The sequence below is a fragment of the Gnatocerus cornutus genome, chromosome 1 (genome assembly GCF_029298725.1).
Source record: "Gnatocerus cornutus isolate USDA-ARS CGAHR chromosome 1, icGnaCorn1.1, whole genome shotgun sequence".
NCBI classification, from domain to species: domain Eukaryota; kingdom Metazoa; phylum Arthropoda; class Insecta; order Coleoptera; family Tenebrionidae; genus Gnatocerus; species Gnatocerus cornutus.
Window position 1 is genome coordinate 16,596,840 of NC_142233.1, and position 16,227 is coordinate 16,613,066.

Here is a 16,227-nt window from a genome sequence, read left to right on the forward strand (position 1 = left end):
TTTTATTGTTATTTCAGTCCCGAGCATGCACCTTACTCCTGTGACTCTTCAGACTGTTCTTGTACTTGGACCTAAACGCGCAAACGTCGCATTCAAACCACTGCGCCTCCTCATCTCTTAAATGTTTCCTGATCTTGTGCTGCCTCAAATGTTGCTTCCTCGCCGCCCTGTACTCGCAACAGTCGCACTGAAACCACTGAATCTCCTCTTCGGGTAAATGCACGATCTTGTGCTTCTTCAAATCGGAGCGCTCCTTCGTCCTGTGTCCACACTCTTCACAAACAAACGGCAAGAAAACCTCCTTTTCTCGATGCTTCCTCTCGACGTGGCTCTTGAGGTACTTTTTCAGTTTGGTGGCGAACTCGCACTCGTCACATTTAAACCATTGAATCTCGTCGCGTTGCAAATGCATCCTGATCTGGTGCTGCCTCAAACTCGACCGTACCTTCGTTTTAAAGTCGCACTCTTCACATTCAAACCATCGGATTTCGGTGTCTTTTAAGTGTCTCCACGTCGCGTGGACTTTCACTTCAGTCCTCGTCTTGGCTTTGTATTCGCATTCGTCGCATTTAAACCACCGAATCTCGTCTTCACTTAGGTGCACTTTGAGGATGTGTCGCTTCAAGTCTCTGGAGTCGATCGCGCGGTGGTCGCATTTCTCACATTGCAGCCACTGAATCTCGTCTTCGAGGTGATGTTTCCGGACGCGGTGACGGTACAGATCGAGTTTTTTCCGCGTTTGGTAGTCGCACATGTCGCATTTGACCCAGTGGATGGTGGCGGGGCTGTCCAACCCCAAATGCTTGCGTCTGACGTGTTTTTTGAGGCTCGATTGTAACCTCGTTTTGTGGGCGCATTGATCACATTGAAACCATTTCACGTGTTCTTCCTGCACGTGTTTCCGGATCTTGTGCTGTCGCAGGATTGTCTCTAGCTTGGTTTTGTACTCGCATTGATCACATTGAAACCATTGAATCTCAGTCTCGCTCACATGTCTCCAAATCGAGTGAATTTTCAGCTCCGTGCGCGTCTTGGTCTTGTGGTCGCACTGGTCACATTGAAACCATTTCGGTGTCTTCATTAAATGCGCCTCCAGTTTGTGGCGCTGCAATTTCAACCGACTCGTGGCGACGTGCTCGCATTTATCGCACCGCCCCGTAAATCCTCCGACTTTCCCCACGTGTCGCCTCGAATTTTTCGGTTTGTAATCACACGCATGTTTACGCAGCGCGTGCATCTTTCACTTTGACCTAAACTTGCTTTGGTGGTCACACTCCCCACACTTGTACCAGCGGATCTCATCATCCCCTAAATCTTGTGCTGACCCGAAATCGCACCGATCACATTCAAACCATCGAATCTCGGAATCCTCCACATGTCTCCACGTCAATTCGTGGCGCGTCTTCGCTTTGTGGTTGCAATGATCACATTTCAACCACTTAATTTGTGTTTCCTTCGTCTTAACACAAGTAGCTGTGAGTTTGTGCTTGAGGTGCTCTTGTGGTGAAAGTGCCTCTTCTAAAAAAACACTTCAAATTTACGAACTTTGAAGATTTTAATGCATCTAATTATACATTTGCATCACTACAACTACTTAACACTGTTCGTCATTCTTTCAGGCGCCATCACTCAATTCCCACATTATTAAGCACTGCGAAAACTGAATACGATCTTCTTATAATCTGCAAAAGAACGTTAGAAACTAGCTAAAAACAGTTGGAAATTAAAACCATCGCAAAAGTCTCCAAAGACATATCCATGAGATTCGCCGCCTTGACCACCATGGGCTTCTGTGTCCTTTGCAACAAAATATTGAACGCCTTTTGGGAGCGAACGTCGAATTTATACCACTCAGTCGTATACAGAGTCGTGGAAAATCGTTTATTCTAAAAACACAATCTTTGAGGAGAAGAGGAAGTTGCCAACGCACCTCTTCGCTCAGCAAGGTGCCAAAATAACAGTAAAAGAAGAGTTGAAAGATGAGAATGGACAAGCACCCCAATAGTTGCACGGAATTTTCGTCAAACTCCGAAGTCTAAAACTGTCAATTATCGTTTTGTCGTGAAAATTAAGCCCCTCGACCTGACTCAGTGAGAAGCAGCAGAACGCGATGACCACCCCACTCTCCATAAACTGGCTGAAGACGACGAAGGAAAAACAGTCCTCGAACTCGTCCACGAACCTGAAATTTCTTCCAAAAACTAATTCCTCCTCTAAACCGAACTTACTTGGTTATAACTTGGTAGCGCAGCACCCATCGCTTGACTTCCTGGTAGAGAACAGTGGCGTTGACGTCCTTCAACAGAACTTTAACATCCTCCACCTCTTTGGCTAAAATTTGAAGTTGGGCGACTCCGTGGTGCAGCAACCCTCCGATTAACGGATCGCTGATGGAGGCACACGTGGCGTAACTAGTCCCTGGAACACCCCCAAGTGATCAACACCCCCTCAGGAAGACATACCGATCACTACGACGATGTAACTAATGCAGTACACCGCAGAGTTCGCTTTCAAGGCGTCGGGGAGCTCCAAACTCAGCGGCAATTCCTGAAAGTGTTTGACTAAACTCACTTCGCCGAGGAACTGGAGCCAGGCTATGGCGATGCTGCCGAAGTAGATCTTCGCGTTTTGCCGGCAGATCCTCGCGGTTTCTTTGACGATTTTCTTGCTGGTTTCCTGCGTGATGTGGGAAGCGAAGCCGTCGAAGTACTGCACGCAGTTCTTGATCTTCTTGCCTTTGGTGAGGAACGGGAGGTACTTGAAGGTGTAGAAAATCATGCCGAGGAGCATAAAGTAGTTGGTTTTGATCTCCGTCAAGTCTTGGAGGAGGACGAAGTTGCGGACACTCAGGATAAAAACTGGAATCATTCCTAAGAGGTACAAGGCGTAAGAGAACACTTTGTGGATGCGCTTGTGGCGGTCTGGAGGGTAGAGACCTAGGACCTTCAGCACGAGAATGTTGAAACTGAAACTGTCGCTGACTATTTTATCCATTTTGTCGCGGATATTCATGCTACGATGTCTTATATTCTCGGACATTAATTTTGCATCAAAGAAGTTTCTTTAATTGAAAAGGATGAGGGGTGGTTACCTCATTAATTTTATATCAAAGACTGTGGATTAATAAAAGGAGGTGGATTACGACGTCTTTTCTCTGGAAAATATTATGAATTCACATAAGTTGGATACTTTGAATTGCCGATAGCGTTAAAATATTAATGAGCTCGTTTCTACAAATTGTTTTCTTGCAGTGAGACGCACGGGATGAAAAATTAGAGTCTCTTTAATGCAAAGGCGCAAATTATTGTCATTTTATTGAAAAAAGAGAGAAGGTGGTGGGAAATTGGATGTTTTAGGTGTTTTTTGTGAGTATATTTATATCAGTACACACGCGGTCATAGAATTTTGGGCACCGCATTTAGGTCATTTTTTGAAAACAATGTGAGCCATTCTTGATCATCATTACAGTTGATCACGTGCCAAAACTTCGAAAATTGACTTTTCAGGTGAAACTTCGCGGTCTTCACACGTTTGATAAGTGACAGTGCCCGAAATTCCGTGGTCCTAAGTGTACAAAAACTGAAATTTTGATTTGGAACACGGCCTCCTAGATATGAACTTATTCTTTCAGATTAAGCGGCCTCTCGCGTTGGTTGAATTATTTCCGAAATGCACCACACGTGGCGCCACTGAACACAGTCGATGCATTTTTGCGTGATGTCAACAGAGGGCGCCACCTAAGATTTGGAGAAAATATAAAAAAATATCCCGGCGCATTCACCATTTTTTTTAAATTAATACAATTTGCATTTTGATACGTCTTTTCGAATCAATTTTTCAGCAGCTGCGGATAAAATAAGTTTTTGATTTCGTATCGTGTTTTTTAACTCAGATACAATATATTAATAATACAGTAGACTCTCGATAATTTGAAATTCAATAGACCAATATAGTATGATTCAAATAAACGAGAGTTTAAAGCAAACAAACAATAATCAGAATAAACCAACCAATCAGAGAAGAGAGCGTGAAATCCACTAACTCCTCTTTGAAAAAACATTTTTCTGGTGGAACAGATTTATGCTCCGACGAAACTTCCAAGAACTTTTTGTTAAAAGAGTAAAAAAAATCTGATTTTAAAGCAGCAATGGAATTTTTAAGAATAGCTTGTTCAGAAGTTTTCTATTTTTCTTGTCCGCCTACGCGAGTGACTTCAAATTAACCAGAGATCGGAAAGGAAAAATTCAAATTATAGAGTGTTGGCTGGAAAAAAGTTCTAGATTTTACTTCAAATTCACGAGGGGACCAAAATAACATACATTGAAGTTTTCAATTTATCGAGAGAAATCGAGGGGACCGGGAAAAAACTTCAAATTATCGAGAGTCTACTGTATTACAATTCTATTATTATTATATTGTATTATAATAACTTAATCAAATTAATAAATTTTAACAATCTTTAGTTTTAAATGTTAAACACTCGTTGTTTTCAACCCATGAAAGCGACAAATAAATGTGTGAACCGTCGTATCGTATCGGTGTATTTAGTCAGGGCCGGACTCTCCAGTATTAGACCCACAATGATAACACAGTGACTCGAAAAAGTCACTCAAAGAAGCAAAAGAAGAAGAATCACTGAAGAAAATGGAACTCGAATTTCCCTGAAGTTCTTCCCTGGAATTCAACTGAAACAAACAGAAATTAATCAAAAGAATCAAAAACTTATTAAAAACTGCTAAACAAGTCTCTAAAACCTGGAAATCTCATACGAATAACTACAACAATGTTGCTGTGTTAAAGATACAGCTCTCGAAGAAATTCCAACTTGTAGGATTAATGTGAGACGACGAATCGAAGTTCGACTGTAACTCGTATGATAGACAACTGTTTTGTTGGTTGCCTGGTTCATTACACGGCCTCCTAGATATGAACTTATTCTTTCAGGCTAAGCGGCCTGAACGCGAGACGACCTGTGCATTCGAGTATAGTTCGTACAGTGAGAGTTTGAATGACAGAAAAGTCACTAAATCTACGCAATAAAAAGTGTTCCATACGCGCGAAATTTAAAATAACAAAGTAACCCCAGTTACTGACAACCCTGTCAACCCATTTCGCGTAGGAATTTAGTGTTTTTAGTGTATTTTGTAGCATAATTTGCTGCCAACCTATATGTCAACTGTCGAAATATCCCAATCTCTCACCGGATATGCTATAGTTCCACTGTTTCTCCGCATATGCTTTGAAAAGCGCCGCTGCTCGGGCACTTTTGGGAACATTTTACCATATTGGGTTTATTACCAACATCGTTTTTGACATTTTAAATTTTAAGTTTGAATTTTCAAATTATTACACGTTGTTTGATGCTTTTTCAAGTTTCACGGAGTCCGTGGTTCATTACAGTTTAGTTCGTTTGGAAACCGCTAGATGGCGCTCGGTTCGGTTGACGTTTTTGACATCCGACAGCTGTCAGTGGCCCAAGGCCGACGCCAAGCGACCCTTTTAAATCCTTAATCGGTATTAAAACTGATTTTAACCTGACAAAAACAAGCAAATAGTGGTTTCTAGGATCCAGGAGCCCCCATGGATCATGTGTGAAGTTAGCCGCAGGTTCGTTAAGGCCCCCATGTTTGAACAAATGAAGAAGAGGCCCTAATGAAGAGCGTTGAGTTGATAAACCCGAGCGTCGCCCCCTTAATGGCCTGTTTTTAGCAAAATGTTTGGGAAACGCCAGGAGCCCTTCAGCTGCGCCGGCGGCGTGGAGTCCTACTCTTGCCCCAACTGCCCTTTCAGGACCCCTCTAATGGTTGCGTTAAAAGACCACCACCAGCGCAAACCGGAAGTAGCCCCCACGCCAACCCTAACGCACAGTTACTCGTGTCAAGAGTGCGGTTTTGAGACCCACTTCCTGTTGAAGTGGCTCAAACACGTCTCAGACTGCCCCAAAATTGAGACGCAGTTCAAATGCGATTTGTGCCCGCACGTGATGAAGACGAAAAGAGCCATCGCGGTGCACAGACGGAGGAAGCACTTCCGGGGCGAAATTAAGTGGTTGAAATGTGATCATTGCGACCACAAAGCGAAGACGCGGTACGAATTGAAAGTCCACGGGACGTGGAGACATGTGGAGGATTCTGAGATTCGATGGTTTGAATGTGATCGGTGCGATTTCCGGTCCAAGACAAAGTCGAATTTGACGCAGCACAAGACGAGCAAGCATTTAGGGGATGATGAGATCCGCTGGTACAAGTGTGGGGAGTGTGACCATAAAAGCAAGTTTAGGTCAAAGTTGAAGATGCACGCGCTGCGTAAACATGCGTGTGATTACAAACCGAAAAATTCGAGGCGACACGTGGGGAAAGTCGGAGGATTTACGGGGCGGTGCGATAAATGCGAGCACGTCGCCACGAGTCGGTTGAAATTGCAGCGACACAAACTGGAGGCGCATTTAATGAAGACACCGAAATGGTTTCAATGTGACCAGTGCGACCACAAGACCAAGACGCGCACGGAGCTGAAGATTCACTCGATTTGGAGACATGTGAGCGAGACTGAGATTCAATGGTTTCAATGTGATCAATGCGAGTACAAAACCAAGCTAGAGACAATCCTGCGACAGCACAAGATCCGGAAACACGTGCAGGAAGAACACGTGGAATGGTTTCAATGTGATCAATGCGCCCACAAAACGAGGTTACAATCGAGCCTCAAAAAACACGTCAGACGCAAGCATTTGGGGCTGGACAGCCCCGCCACGATCCACTGGGTCAAATGCGACATGTGCGACTACCAAACGCGGAAAAAACTCGATCTGTACCGCCACCGTGTCCGGAAACATCACCTCGAAGACGAGATTCAGTGGCTGCAATGTGAGAAATGCGACCACCGCGCGATCGACTCCAGAGACTTGAAGCGACACGTCCTCAAAGTGCACCTAAGTGAAGACGAGATCCGCTGGTTTAAATGCGACGAATGCGAATACAAAGCCAAGACGAGGACTGAAGTGAAAGTTCACGCGACGTGGAGACACTTAAAAGACACCGAAATCCGATGGTTTGAATGTGAAGAGTGCGATTTTAAAACGAAAGTACGGTCGAGTTTGAGGCAGCACCAGATCAGGATGCATTTGCAACGCGACGAGATTCAATGGTTTAAATGTGACGAGTGCGAGTTCGCCACCAAACTGAAAAAATACCTCAAGAGCCACGTCGAGAGGAAGCATCGAGAGAAGGAGGTTTTCCTGCCGTTTGTTTGCGAAGAGTGTGGCCACAGAACGAAGGAGCGCTCCGATTTGAAGAAGCACAAGATCGTGCATTTACCCGAAGAGGAGATTCAATGGTTTCAGTGCGACTGTTGCGAGTACAGGGCGGCGAGGAAGCAACATTTGAGGCAGCACAAGATCAGGAAACATTTACGGGATGAGGAGGCGCAGTGGTTTGAATGCGACGTTTGCGCGTTTAGGTCCAAGTACAAGAACAGTCTGAAGAGTCACAGGAGTAAGGTGCATGCTCGGGACTGAAATAACAATAAAGAGTTGGAAAATTTGTCTTTATTTCATTCATGTTGGCAACATTCCTGGGTCCTCTTCACTCCTTGTGTCCGTTGATTTTATGATTCTTCAAGTCACTTTTATGCGGCGTCCGAAACGGGCACTCATCACACTCGTATCCTTTCTCCTCGCTTTTCTGGTGTCGCCTACGCACATGTTTCGTCAAACTCCCCTTAAGTCTCGTCCGACACTCGCACTCCAAGCACTGAAACCACTCATTTTCCCCCTCCGAGTGCGTCAGTTTGTGTCTCTTCACCACCGACTTCGTCTTGCCCCTAAACTCGCACTGGTCACATTCAAACCACTGAATTTCATGCCTCCATTTCACGTGCGATTTCAACTTCAGTTTAGAATCCGTCACAAAGAATCTCCACGCAGCGCAGATGGACGCGCCTGTGCTTCTTCAAGTCCTGCTTCACTTTGGTGCGATATTCACACTTGTGGCACTCAAACCAGTAGACTGCGGCGTCCGAGTGCTTCCTCAGGTTGTGTTCTTGTAACATCCGCTTCGTTTTGGTTCGAAACTCGCAGTGATCACACTCAAACCAGTTGATTTCGTCGAATTTCAAGTGTCTCGCTGTGAGGTGTGATTGCAGTTGTCTTCTACTGCGCGCTTTGTAGTCGCATCGGTCACACTTGTGCCCCGCCGGTTGGAGGTGCAGTCTTCTGTGGACTTTCAGAGTCTTTTCGGTGGCCATCACACGCCCGCAGTCGTCGCATTCAAACACGTTCTGGTCGCTCAGTCTTAAATGTTTCTCCAGCACGTGCTTCTGCAGAGTCGTCTTCACTTTCGCCTTGTACTCGCACGAGTCACACTTCCACCATTGAACTGACTCTTCGGCGAGGTGCTTGGAGACGACGTGGTTCCTCAGCAGTGTCGTCGTCTTCGTCTTAAACTCGCACGTGGAGCATTCAAACCACCGAACCTCCCCATCGGCGTGCTTCGTTCTTTTATGTACTCTCAGTTGGTTTTTGAGTTTCGCCCGATACTCGCACTGATCGCATGGGAACCACAGCACCTCCTCCTCGCTCGTGTGCTTGTAGAGTTTGTGGCTCCTCAACAACGAGACTCTTCTCGTCCGATAATCGCACTCCTCGCACTGAATGAGTTCGCCTCGCCCGTGCTTGCTCTCTTTGTGTCTTTTCAAGCTCCACCGCGTCTTGAGTTTCGACTCGCACTCATCACATTGAAACCACTGATCGGGCAAGTGATGGCGAACGACGTGTCGATTCAACACCGCTCGGATCTTCGCTCTGAAACTGCAATGGGGGCAGTAGTACCAACAGACTTTGCTCTCCTCCACGTGCTTCCGTATCCTGTGCTCCTTCACCTGCGTGCTCGTCTTGGCTCTGTAGTCGCACTCATCACACTCAAACCACTGAATCTCGTCTTCTCGCGCGTGTTTCCTCAATTTGTGGCTCGCGACCGCTTCTCCCCGTTTCGCCTTGTACTCGCACTGGTCACATTGAAACCATTGAATTGACTCAGGCGCGTGTTTGGCCCTCTTGTGCCTATTCAAATTGTACAGTTTCGTGGTTTTCACGTCGCAGTGATCACATTGAAACCACTGAATTTCAGGCTTGGCGCTGGGACAACACGAGACGTGCTTGAGCCAGTTTAGCCTGAAATGGCTCTCAAATGGACAATTCCGGCACGAATAACTCCGGATTGAGTGCTCCTCCACGTGTTTCCGGAAGACGACGGCCAGGTCGGTGGTGAAGTTGCAGCAAGAGCAGGAGTAGGACTCGATGCCAACTTCACAGCTAAAGGAGCGGCGCTTGAGAGGGTTCATGCTGGGGGCTGTCACAGTTCTAACCTCAAAATTAGCGGGTCGAAACGGCCGATGAAGTCGAATTAATAATCGAAAAAAACATTTAGAAAAGGGGTGGATTGGGGAAGGGCGAGTTTTTGAATTCTACCACGAATTAGTAGAAAGAGTTTGAGGCAAAAACTTTGGACGCGAAATGGGCACCAGAAGCTCAAGGGTATGCAACCAGTAATTCTGCAGAATGACTTATTTCTGTCAATATCTAGTTTACTTGTGAAGCAAACTTTAGTGGTTTGTACTCATTTTACGCAGAATTTCAAGCATAATCCAAAACTAGACGATATATTCACGAACGTCCACAAATAACCGAATTAGAAGCGTAAAGTGAATTTTAAGTTTCGACAGAAATAAAGCTCGATATCTTGCTTATTTAGACAGCAATATTGAACTTTTGATGCTCATTTTATGCAGAATTTCACGCAGAATCCAAAACCGTAATAATATTTCCAGTACGTCAACAAATAACTGACTTATGAATCATTGAAGTAACGGCTAGCAAATTTCAAGTTTGTAAAAAAATTGTTTGGTGTAAATGTGACTATAGAAACAAAAAAATACTCAAAACTGACATGCTTTTGCATAAAAGCAACATAAACTTGAATAAGAGTGTCGTAATAACCATAACGTTGAGTTCCTTACACTGTTTTTTCTAAAATCGTACCGAAATAAAGAGCTTTTCTTGATCTGTCAAAAATAATATAGCAAAAATGTTGAAAAATTAAGTAGACTGTCGTCTGTCAAAAACTTTTATAACATATTTGTATGAATTTGTTCGCCTTAGATAGCTTTAGGTACTGGCGAGAAGTTGGCTAATTAAATCTGTGCTCGTGTGATTCGTTCCTGTTGCAAACATTGCAATTGCAGTGTTATGTGAATCGAGTTTTGGGGTACAAAAGACTTCTATCAATGTAATGTGTCGAATTTTGATTTGATTCTAACAGTTTTGACAGCAATCGCATCTGCGGTTAATTTCACTTCACTGAAAGCGTCTTTAAAGACTTGCACTGGTTAATTACCTCTGGATACATATTCAATTCCATGCCAAAATTGACAAATGTCAAATTCTAAGAAGGCAGTGTTGCCAACCTTGAATAACGAAATAACTTTCAGTTTTCAGGTTCTAAAAATCCTAGATTTTCAGCAAGCCATAAGGTTTGAACGTACGTCGCCTCCTTACTCGAAAACCTGTCAATTTACTTTCCAAACGTCACACCTGGCTAGCTACGACAGGAAATTTCAACTCAAAGCCAACCGCGATTGGATCACACGACCATTTTACGTTGCAGTACTGCCAACAGATTCCGAATTACACAGTCCCCTTGACTTTTCACTCCACTCAGCGCACACTCGGCCATTATCAGTTGCCTATATCTTAACTACATATTAATGTGGATTTAATCAGTTGGAATGAAAACAACCTTGATAAAGCGGATTATCACTGTTTCAACACAACAAATTCCGGCGAGGATTTCGGAGGTCAGTGTCTCAAAATGGCCCACAAAATCGCGTCTTTAGTGAGAAGAAGTGCTCAAAAAATTGGCCCTTTGAGTTGCAGGGCCATTTCACAATACTATCCAATTGACGAGCACATTTTTGGGCTCAATAACGAGCAAATTCAGGTATTTTTTTTCGTTTCTTTAGTTTTTTATGTTGAGTTTTGTCACGTTTTAGTTGAGAGAAACTGTTTTTAATCTGACGCAAAAAGAACTCGCACCCAAAGCGAACGAAATCGACAAGAAAAACGGGTTTGAAGGCTTCCGGGGTTTTTTCAGAAAACTAGGGGAATTGGGGCTCTTAGGTACGTAGCCAAGTTGATAAAAATGACGCAAATTGGGCTATTTTTATTAAATGTGATAAGCCTTATCGCAATTTTCTTGCGTTAATAATAGAGAAACAATAACGAGGTCAAAATTCGAAACTGTTTCGCAGGCATTACAGTGAGCCCCGAATATGGGGGCACCGGCGGCTCCTACCTGGACCACTGCATCATCATGGAGGAAATCTCCAGAGCCTGTTCCGCCATAGCCCTGAGCTATGGGGCCCACTCGAACCTCTGCATTAACCAAATCCACCGCAACGGCTCCCAGGCCCAGAAAGAGACGTATTTACCTAAAGTAAGCCCCCCTTAACCCTCCCCTTGATTTAAATTTGTCTTTGAAGTTGTGTTCCGGGGAGCACATCGGCGCCCTCGCCATGTCTGAGCCCAACTCGGGCTCCGACGTCGTCTCCATGAAACTCCGCGCGGAGAAAAAAGGCGATTTCTACGTCCTCAACGGCAGCAAGTTCTGGATAACCAACGGCCCCGACGCCGACGTCCTCGTCGTCTACGCCGTCACCGACCCCTCCGCCAAACACCCCCAACACGGAATCTCCACCTTCATCGTGGAGCGGAACTTCCCCGGGTTCAAAACCGGGCCAAAACTAGATAAACTGGGGATGCGGGGCTCCAACACCTGCGAGTTGATCTTCGACGACTGTAAAGTCCCCAGGAAGAATCTCTTAGGGGTTGAAAACAAAGGGGTGTACGTGTTGATGAGCGGACTGGACTTGGAGAGGCTGATTCTGGCGGCGGGGCCCGTGGGGATCATGCAGGCGTGTTGTGACATCGCGTTTTCGTACGCGCATGTGAGGAGACAATTCGGGGTGAAAATTGGGGAGTTTCAGTTGATCCAAGGGAAGATGGCAGACATGTACACCACCTTGGCGGCGTGCAGAAACTACCTTTATAACGTCGCCAAGTCGTGCGATAACCAGAAGGTGAGCAACAAAGACTGTGCGGGGGTTATTTTGTACTGTGCGGAAAAAGCGACGCAGGTCGCCCTGGACGCCATCCAGATCTTAGGTAACACCAGAAGCTCGTCCCACCATCTAGTAACCTTCTTTGTTCAGGTGGTAACGGCTACATCAATGATTACCCCACTGGACGACTCCTTCGAGACGCCAAATTGTACGAAATCGGAGCGGGAACTTCGGAAGTCCGACGACTGGTCATCGGCAGAGCACTCAACCAAGAATATCAATAATAAAAGACTGTTTTTTAAGGGGCGTTCTCCATGTGCTTCAACACTAAATGAGTCTTTAGAGACGAGCGATACCTCGATTTATACCCGCACTCGTCGCATTCGAACCACGGGATCTTCTTCTTCGAGTGCTTTTCTCTTCTTTTTACCTGCGGGTCCCTCTTGGTCGCCTCTTTCTGAGTCAACTCCACGTAGTGCCGATCTCCCACGTGCTCTTCATAGCAACTCCTCGCCGCGGTCTTGTACTCGCACAAATTACACAAAAACCAACGCACTTCGTGTCCACCGAGCACCCCCACGCTGCACACCACCAAGTCGCCCCCACTCGCTTGCGTACACGAAGGGGCGAAGCCCGAGTAGCACCCCCTGATGTGTCTCAACAAAACCAACACAGAATGCGTCTTGAAGTCGCAGTGTTTACAAACATATGTGCGACTCCTAAAATTGTCTGATTCCTCCAAGCTGTGCTTCTCTTGGATGTGTTGCTTGAAGGAGACGCTCGAGAGCGTGGTGAAGCTGCAGTCTTTGCACGCGAATTGATCCACGCTGCTCTGGGCGCAGTTGAAAGTTTCGGGGGCGATAAAGTGTCCGGTTTCGTGGTTGACCGCCGCGAACATGGAGGTCGAGGTGAACTGGCAGAATTTGCAGGTGTAGGCGTGGGGCTCCTCTGGGAACAAGGCCTGGGGGTCCTCTTTGAGGAAGATGGCCACCGGCTCCGGGGGGCGCCTGTCCAAACGGAGTTTTACGGGGAGATTTCTTGACGGTACGACGTTGACTTTGAGTCGGTACATTTTGTTGACATGACCTGCGGCAGAAAGTGGAAAAAAACAGTGTACACAACCCGGAATTGACATTTTTGTCACGCAACTGTCAATTCGCCATATTGAGTCCACGCGCTCCAATCAAATTGCAGTATTTAACCATTATCAAGTGGGCTAACTTACATCGGTTGAAGAAGAAGTCCTCGTCCTTGAAGTGTTTGTTGCAGACTCTCATGTACGGCGAGACTTTTCGTTTAATTTGCAACGCGTCGATCCATTTGCAACGCAGAAGGGTCCCAGTTCGGGGGAAATTGTGGAATGACACTTTATCCGAGTAGTACGTTTTACAGTTGGGAACGCAACAATACATGTTGCTTTTGGAGCGTTTTCTCGGGAGTACTGAGGAGGGACTTGCCATGGTTACACACTTTTACTCTCCTTCGTCGGCCATATTAGAATTTTTGACGTTTGATGAGTGCAGCGCCACCTGCGCCGTTTCTACATAAAAGAGATTATGAAAGTACTAGAGGGAGCACACCATAAACAGCGTGTATTGTTGGTTGCATACACACAATTTTATTTCTTTTATTATTAAACAGATTTACCAACTGAAAACACTTACGTGAGTCAACTTCACGTAGCGACCGGACATACCAACTAAAAAAATTCTAAATAACTGAGGTTGACAAGCGTGTTTCCGTAAAAGATGTTACGAAAAGACTAGAGGTGGCTCACGATAAAACATGTATTGTTGCTTGCATACACAAAATTACCTTTCTCGAATCATTAAATAGTTTTATTAATGTAAAATACTCATCTGAGTTGTCTTGTTGTAACGACCAGACATACCAACTTAAAAGACTAAATAATTAGGGTTGAAATTCAGGGGTACCAACCGCCCAGCTGTCACGCACGACGCGTCACGCAATGACAAATCTAATGTTTCATAATCACAACACCTGTGGAATTACCGCGCTAATCACCTATTCATTTTTTATAATCGCTTATCTCAAAGTCATGTCATTCGTCCTCGCTGCTCACTTCTCGCTTGTTTTGTTACTAATTTCCTGTCAAAATTTGACATTTGCATGTTGTTGTGATTGTGTTACGTCTTTCGTGGTGCAATGAACGTCGCAATTTAAACAAATCTATTTTCGAGTTGGCGTATTTTAGGTTAGGAAACCCGGTTTTTCCCCGGATCTGTCACCAGGATGGATGCAGAGGTACCAATCGCTCGTGAAAGTACCTAGGTAATACCAGTTTTTGTAGGAACTCAGGAAGTGTCTTAAATTCCACGAAAACTCTTCAAGTGACGAGGAAAGTGATGAGGAAGCGGTAATTGGCTTGTATGAAAGATATAAACCGCCGCCGATCCTCATAGATGAGCAAAGACATAGAATTATAGAGGTGGGATTAAGTAGTGAAGAAGAAGTGGAGAAAAGGTTCACGAAAGGACAGAAGAAGCGGAAGAGAAAAGCCTTGTGGAAGCAGAGGCGGAAGACTCAAGAAAATGGGGGAAATGGATCAGAAGTAGAAGCAGAAAACCTTTTGGAAAACCATCAAAAGGATGATGAAAGTCGTACCACTGAAGATACAGGAAGACGAACTTTGGAACAAGAAGATTCCCAGTTGTACGATCTTCACCAAAATCTGGCTTCTATAATTCCACGCGGCATGGAGGCCCCAATGGTGTTTTCCGCAGTGGACATTTACCTCCAAGGTCTTCAAAAATTGAACATTCCACTCTCGATGTGCACTCTTTGCCTCTGTACAATCCTTCAAGGCGTCTCTGTAGCCTACGCCCCCTTGATAAACGCAGTTAGACTCCGGCAACCCCACCTGAATATCGCCGAGTTTTTCAACACAGTTAACACAGCCATCTTAGGATCAGTCAAGAAGTTTAATTTCAAATCCGAGTTAGATTTTGAAGCTTCTCCTTCGGAAGAATTGGTTTACTCGAATTTGTGTGGAGTTCTCTTCGATTTTACCAATAGGATTATGCAGGATATAGAAGCCTGGACCGGGTTTAGGTTCCCTAATCCCGTTTTTCCAGACCAGGGAAGGAACGGGATTCCGAGATCATATTTCCTGGCTCTGGCCGAGGGGATACGGGACCCAAACAGAGGAGTTGGCCAAACTGCGTTACATTTGATTGATACCACAAGGTACCCCCTTGATTGGTTGCTACGAAGTTGCACCACTCGTAAAGTGTTGGTGGCACTGGTTTTCTTGCTTGGTTTTAAACATTTCTTTGTACTTTTCATGTTTTTTATCCGAACGTTGTTCAGTTTTAGCGACTTGGCCTTTCTCTTAGCTGTTCTTTTATACCTGTGCTCTTACTTTGTAGTAAATTTTAGTTGAAATAAACTGTCGTGACGTCACGACCGAACGACTCCATTGGCCACCTCTGACGTCACACAATTGTTTTGGGACCACTGGCGCGTGTCTAACTGTCACTTGTCACTTGTCATATATTTTGAGGTTAGAATTTCGGCAAGGTGCGTCCAACAAAATGACAGATTTCGGGACTTTGGGTAGCAAACGACTTCTCCTTTCTCTTGGCTGTTTTTTTTATACCTGCGCTCCTACTTTGTAGTAAATTTTGGTTGAAATAAACTGTCGTGACGTCACGTCCGACCGCTTTCATTGGTTGTTTCCGACGTCACACAATTGTTTTGGGGCCACTGGCGCGTGTCTAACTGTCACTTGTCACTTGTCATTCTTTTGAGGTTAGAATTTCGGCAAGGTGCATCCAACAAAATGAGACAGATTTCGGGACTTTGGGTAGCAAGCGACTTTACCTTTCTCTTGGCTGTTTTTTTATACCTGCGCTCCTACTTTGTAGTAAATTTTGGTTGAAATAAACTGTCGTGACGTCACGTCCGACCGCTTTCATTGGTTGTTTCTGACGTCACACAATTGTTTTGGGGCCACTGGCGCGTGTCTAACTGTCACTTGTCACTTGTCATTCTTTTGAGGTTAGAATTTCGGCAAGGTGCATCCAACAAAATGAGACAGATTTCGGGACTTTGGGTAGCAAGCGACTTCACCTTTCTCTTGGCTGTTCTTTT

At 45.0% G+C, this 16,227-nt stretch overlaps 6 protein-coding genes across 7 annotated transcripts; 3 read left to right on the plus strand and 3 right to left on the minus strand.

Annotated features, from left to right (window-relative positions):
* Nucleotides 1-10: 10 nt before the first annotated feature.
* On the minus strand, nucleotides 11-1,237 carry LOC148180564 (uncharacterized). The gene has a single exon (XM_088040032.1). It carries the CDS (start codon nucleotides 1,235-1,237, stop codon nucleotides 14-16), a length of 1,224 nt encoding a protein of 407 aa, XP_087896158.1. The 3' UTR covers nucleotides 11-13.
* A 355-nt stretch (nucleotides 1,238-1,592) lies between these two features.
* LOC148180565 (odorant receptor Or1-like) lies at nucleotides 1,593-3,584 on the minus strand. Its single transcript, XM_088050199.1, has 5 exons — nucleotides 2,463-3,584; nucleotides 2,229-2,418; nucleotides 2,083-2,182; nucleotides 1,931-2,035; nucleotides 1,593-1,886 (listed from the first exon to the last, which is right to left on the minus strand). Exons 1-5 carry the CDS (start codon nucleotides 3,037-3,039, stop codon nucleotides 1,707-1,709), a joined length of 1,152 nt encoding a protein of 383 aa, XP_087906325.1. The 5' UTR covers nucleotides 3,040-3,584; the 3' UTR covers nucleotides 1,593-1,706.
* Nucleotides 3,585-5,414: 1,830 nt separating this feature from the next.
* Nucleotides 5,415-7,539, plus strand: LOC148180566 (uncharacterized). Its single transcript, XM_088050238.1, has 2 exons — nucleotides 5,415-5,514; nucleotides 5,566-7,539. The coding sequence occupies exon 2, from the start codon at nucleotides 5,714-5,716 to the stop codon at nucleotides 7,514-7,516; it is 1,803 nt and encodes a 600-aa protein (XP_087906364.1). The 5' UTR covers nucleotides 5,415-5,514; nucleotides 5,566-5,713; the 3' UTR covers nucleotides 7,517-7,539.
* Nucleotides 7,540-7,797: 258 nt separating this feature from the next.
* On the minus strand, nucleotides 7,798-13,644 carry LOC148180567 (uncharacterized). Its single transcript, XM_088050244.1, has 3 exons — nucleotides 13,340-13,644; nucleotides 12,443-13,200; nucleotides 7,798-9,051 (listed from the first exon to the last, which is right to left on the minus strand). The coding sequence occupies exons 1-3, from the start codon at nucleotides 13,572-13,574 to the stop codon at nucleotides 7,894-7,896; spliced, it is 2,151 nt and encodes a 716-aa protein (XP_087906370.1). The 5' UTR covers nucleotides 13,575-13,644; the 3' UTR covers nucleotides 7,798-7,893.
* LOC148180568 (isovaleryl-CoA dehydrogenase, mitochondrial) lies at nucleotides 10,769-12,416 on the plus strand. Its single transcript, XM_088050239.1, has 5 exons — nucleotides 10,769-10,994; nucleotides 11,047-11,173; nucleotides 11,305-11,489; nucleotides 11,536-12,217; nucleotides 12,265-12,416. The coding sequence occupies exons 1-5, from the start codon at nucleotides 10,866-10,868 to the stop codon at nucleotides 12,396-12,398; spliced, it is 1,257 nt and encodes a 418-aa protein (XP_087906365.1). The 5' UTR covers nucleotides 10,769-10,865; the 3' UTR covers nucleotides 12,399-12,416.
* On the plus strand, nucleotides 13,403-15,929 carry LOC148180569 (uncharacterized). 2 transcript variants are annotated; one of them, XM_088050241.1, is made up of 3 exons: nucleotides 13,403-13,493; nucleotides 14,330-14,379; nucleotides 14,426-15,929. In XM_088050241.1, the coding sequence occupies exons 2-3, from the start codon at nucleotides 14,368-14,370 to the stop codon at nucleotides 15,515-15,517; spliced, it is 1,104 nt and encodes a 367-aa protein (XP_087906367.1). In that variant the 5' UTR covers nucleotides 13,403-13,493; nucleotides 14,330-14,367; the 3' UTR covers nucleotides 15,518-15,929. The 2 variants fall into 2 exon arrangements, with proteins under 2 accessions (XP_087906367.1, XP_087906366.1); XM_088050240.1 differs by lacking the exon at nucleotides 13,403-13,493 and having other exon boundaries at nucleotides 14,082-14,379.
* The last annotated feature ends 298 nt before the right edge of the window (nucleotides 15,930-16,227 follow it).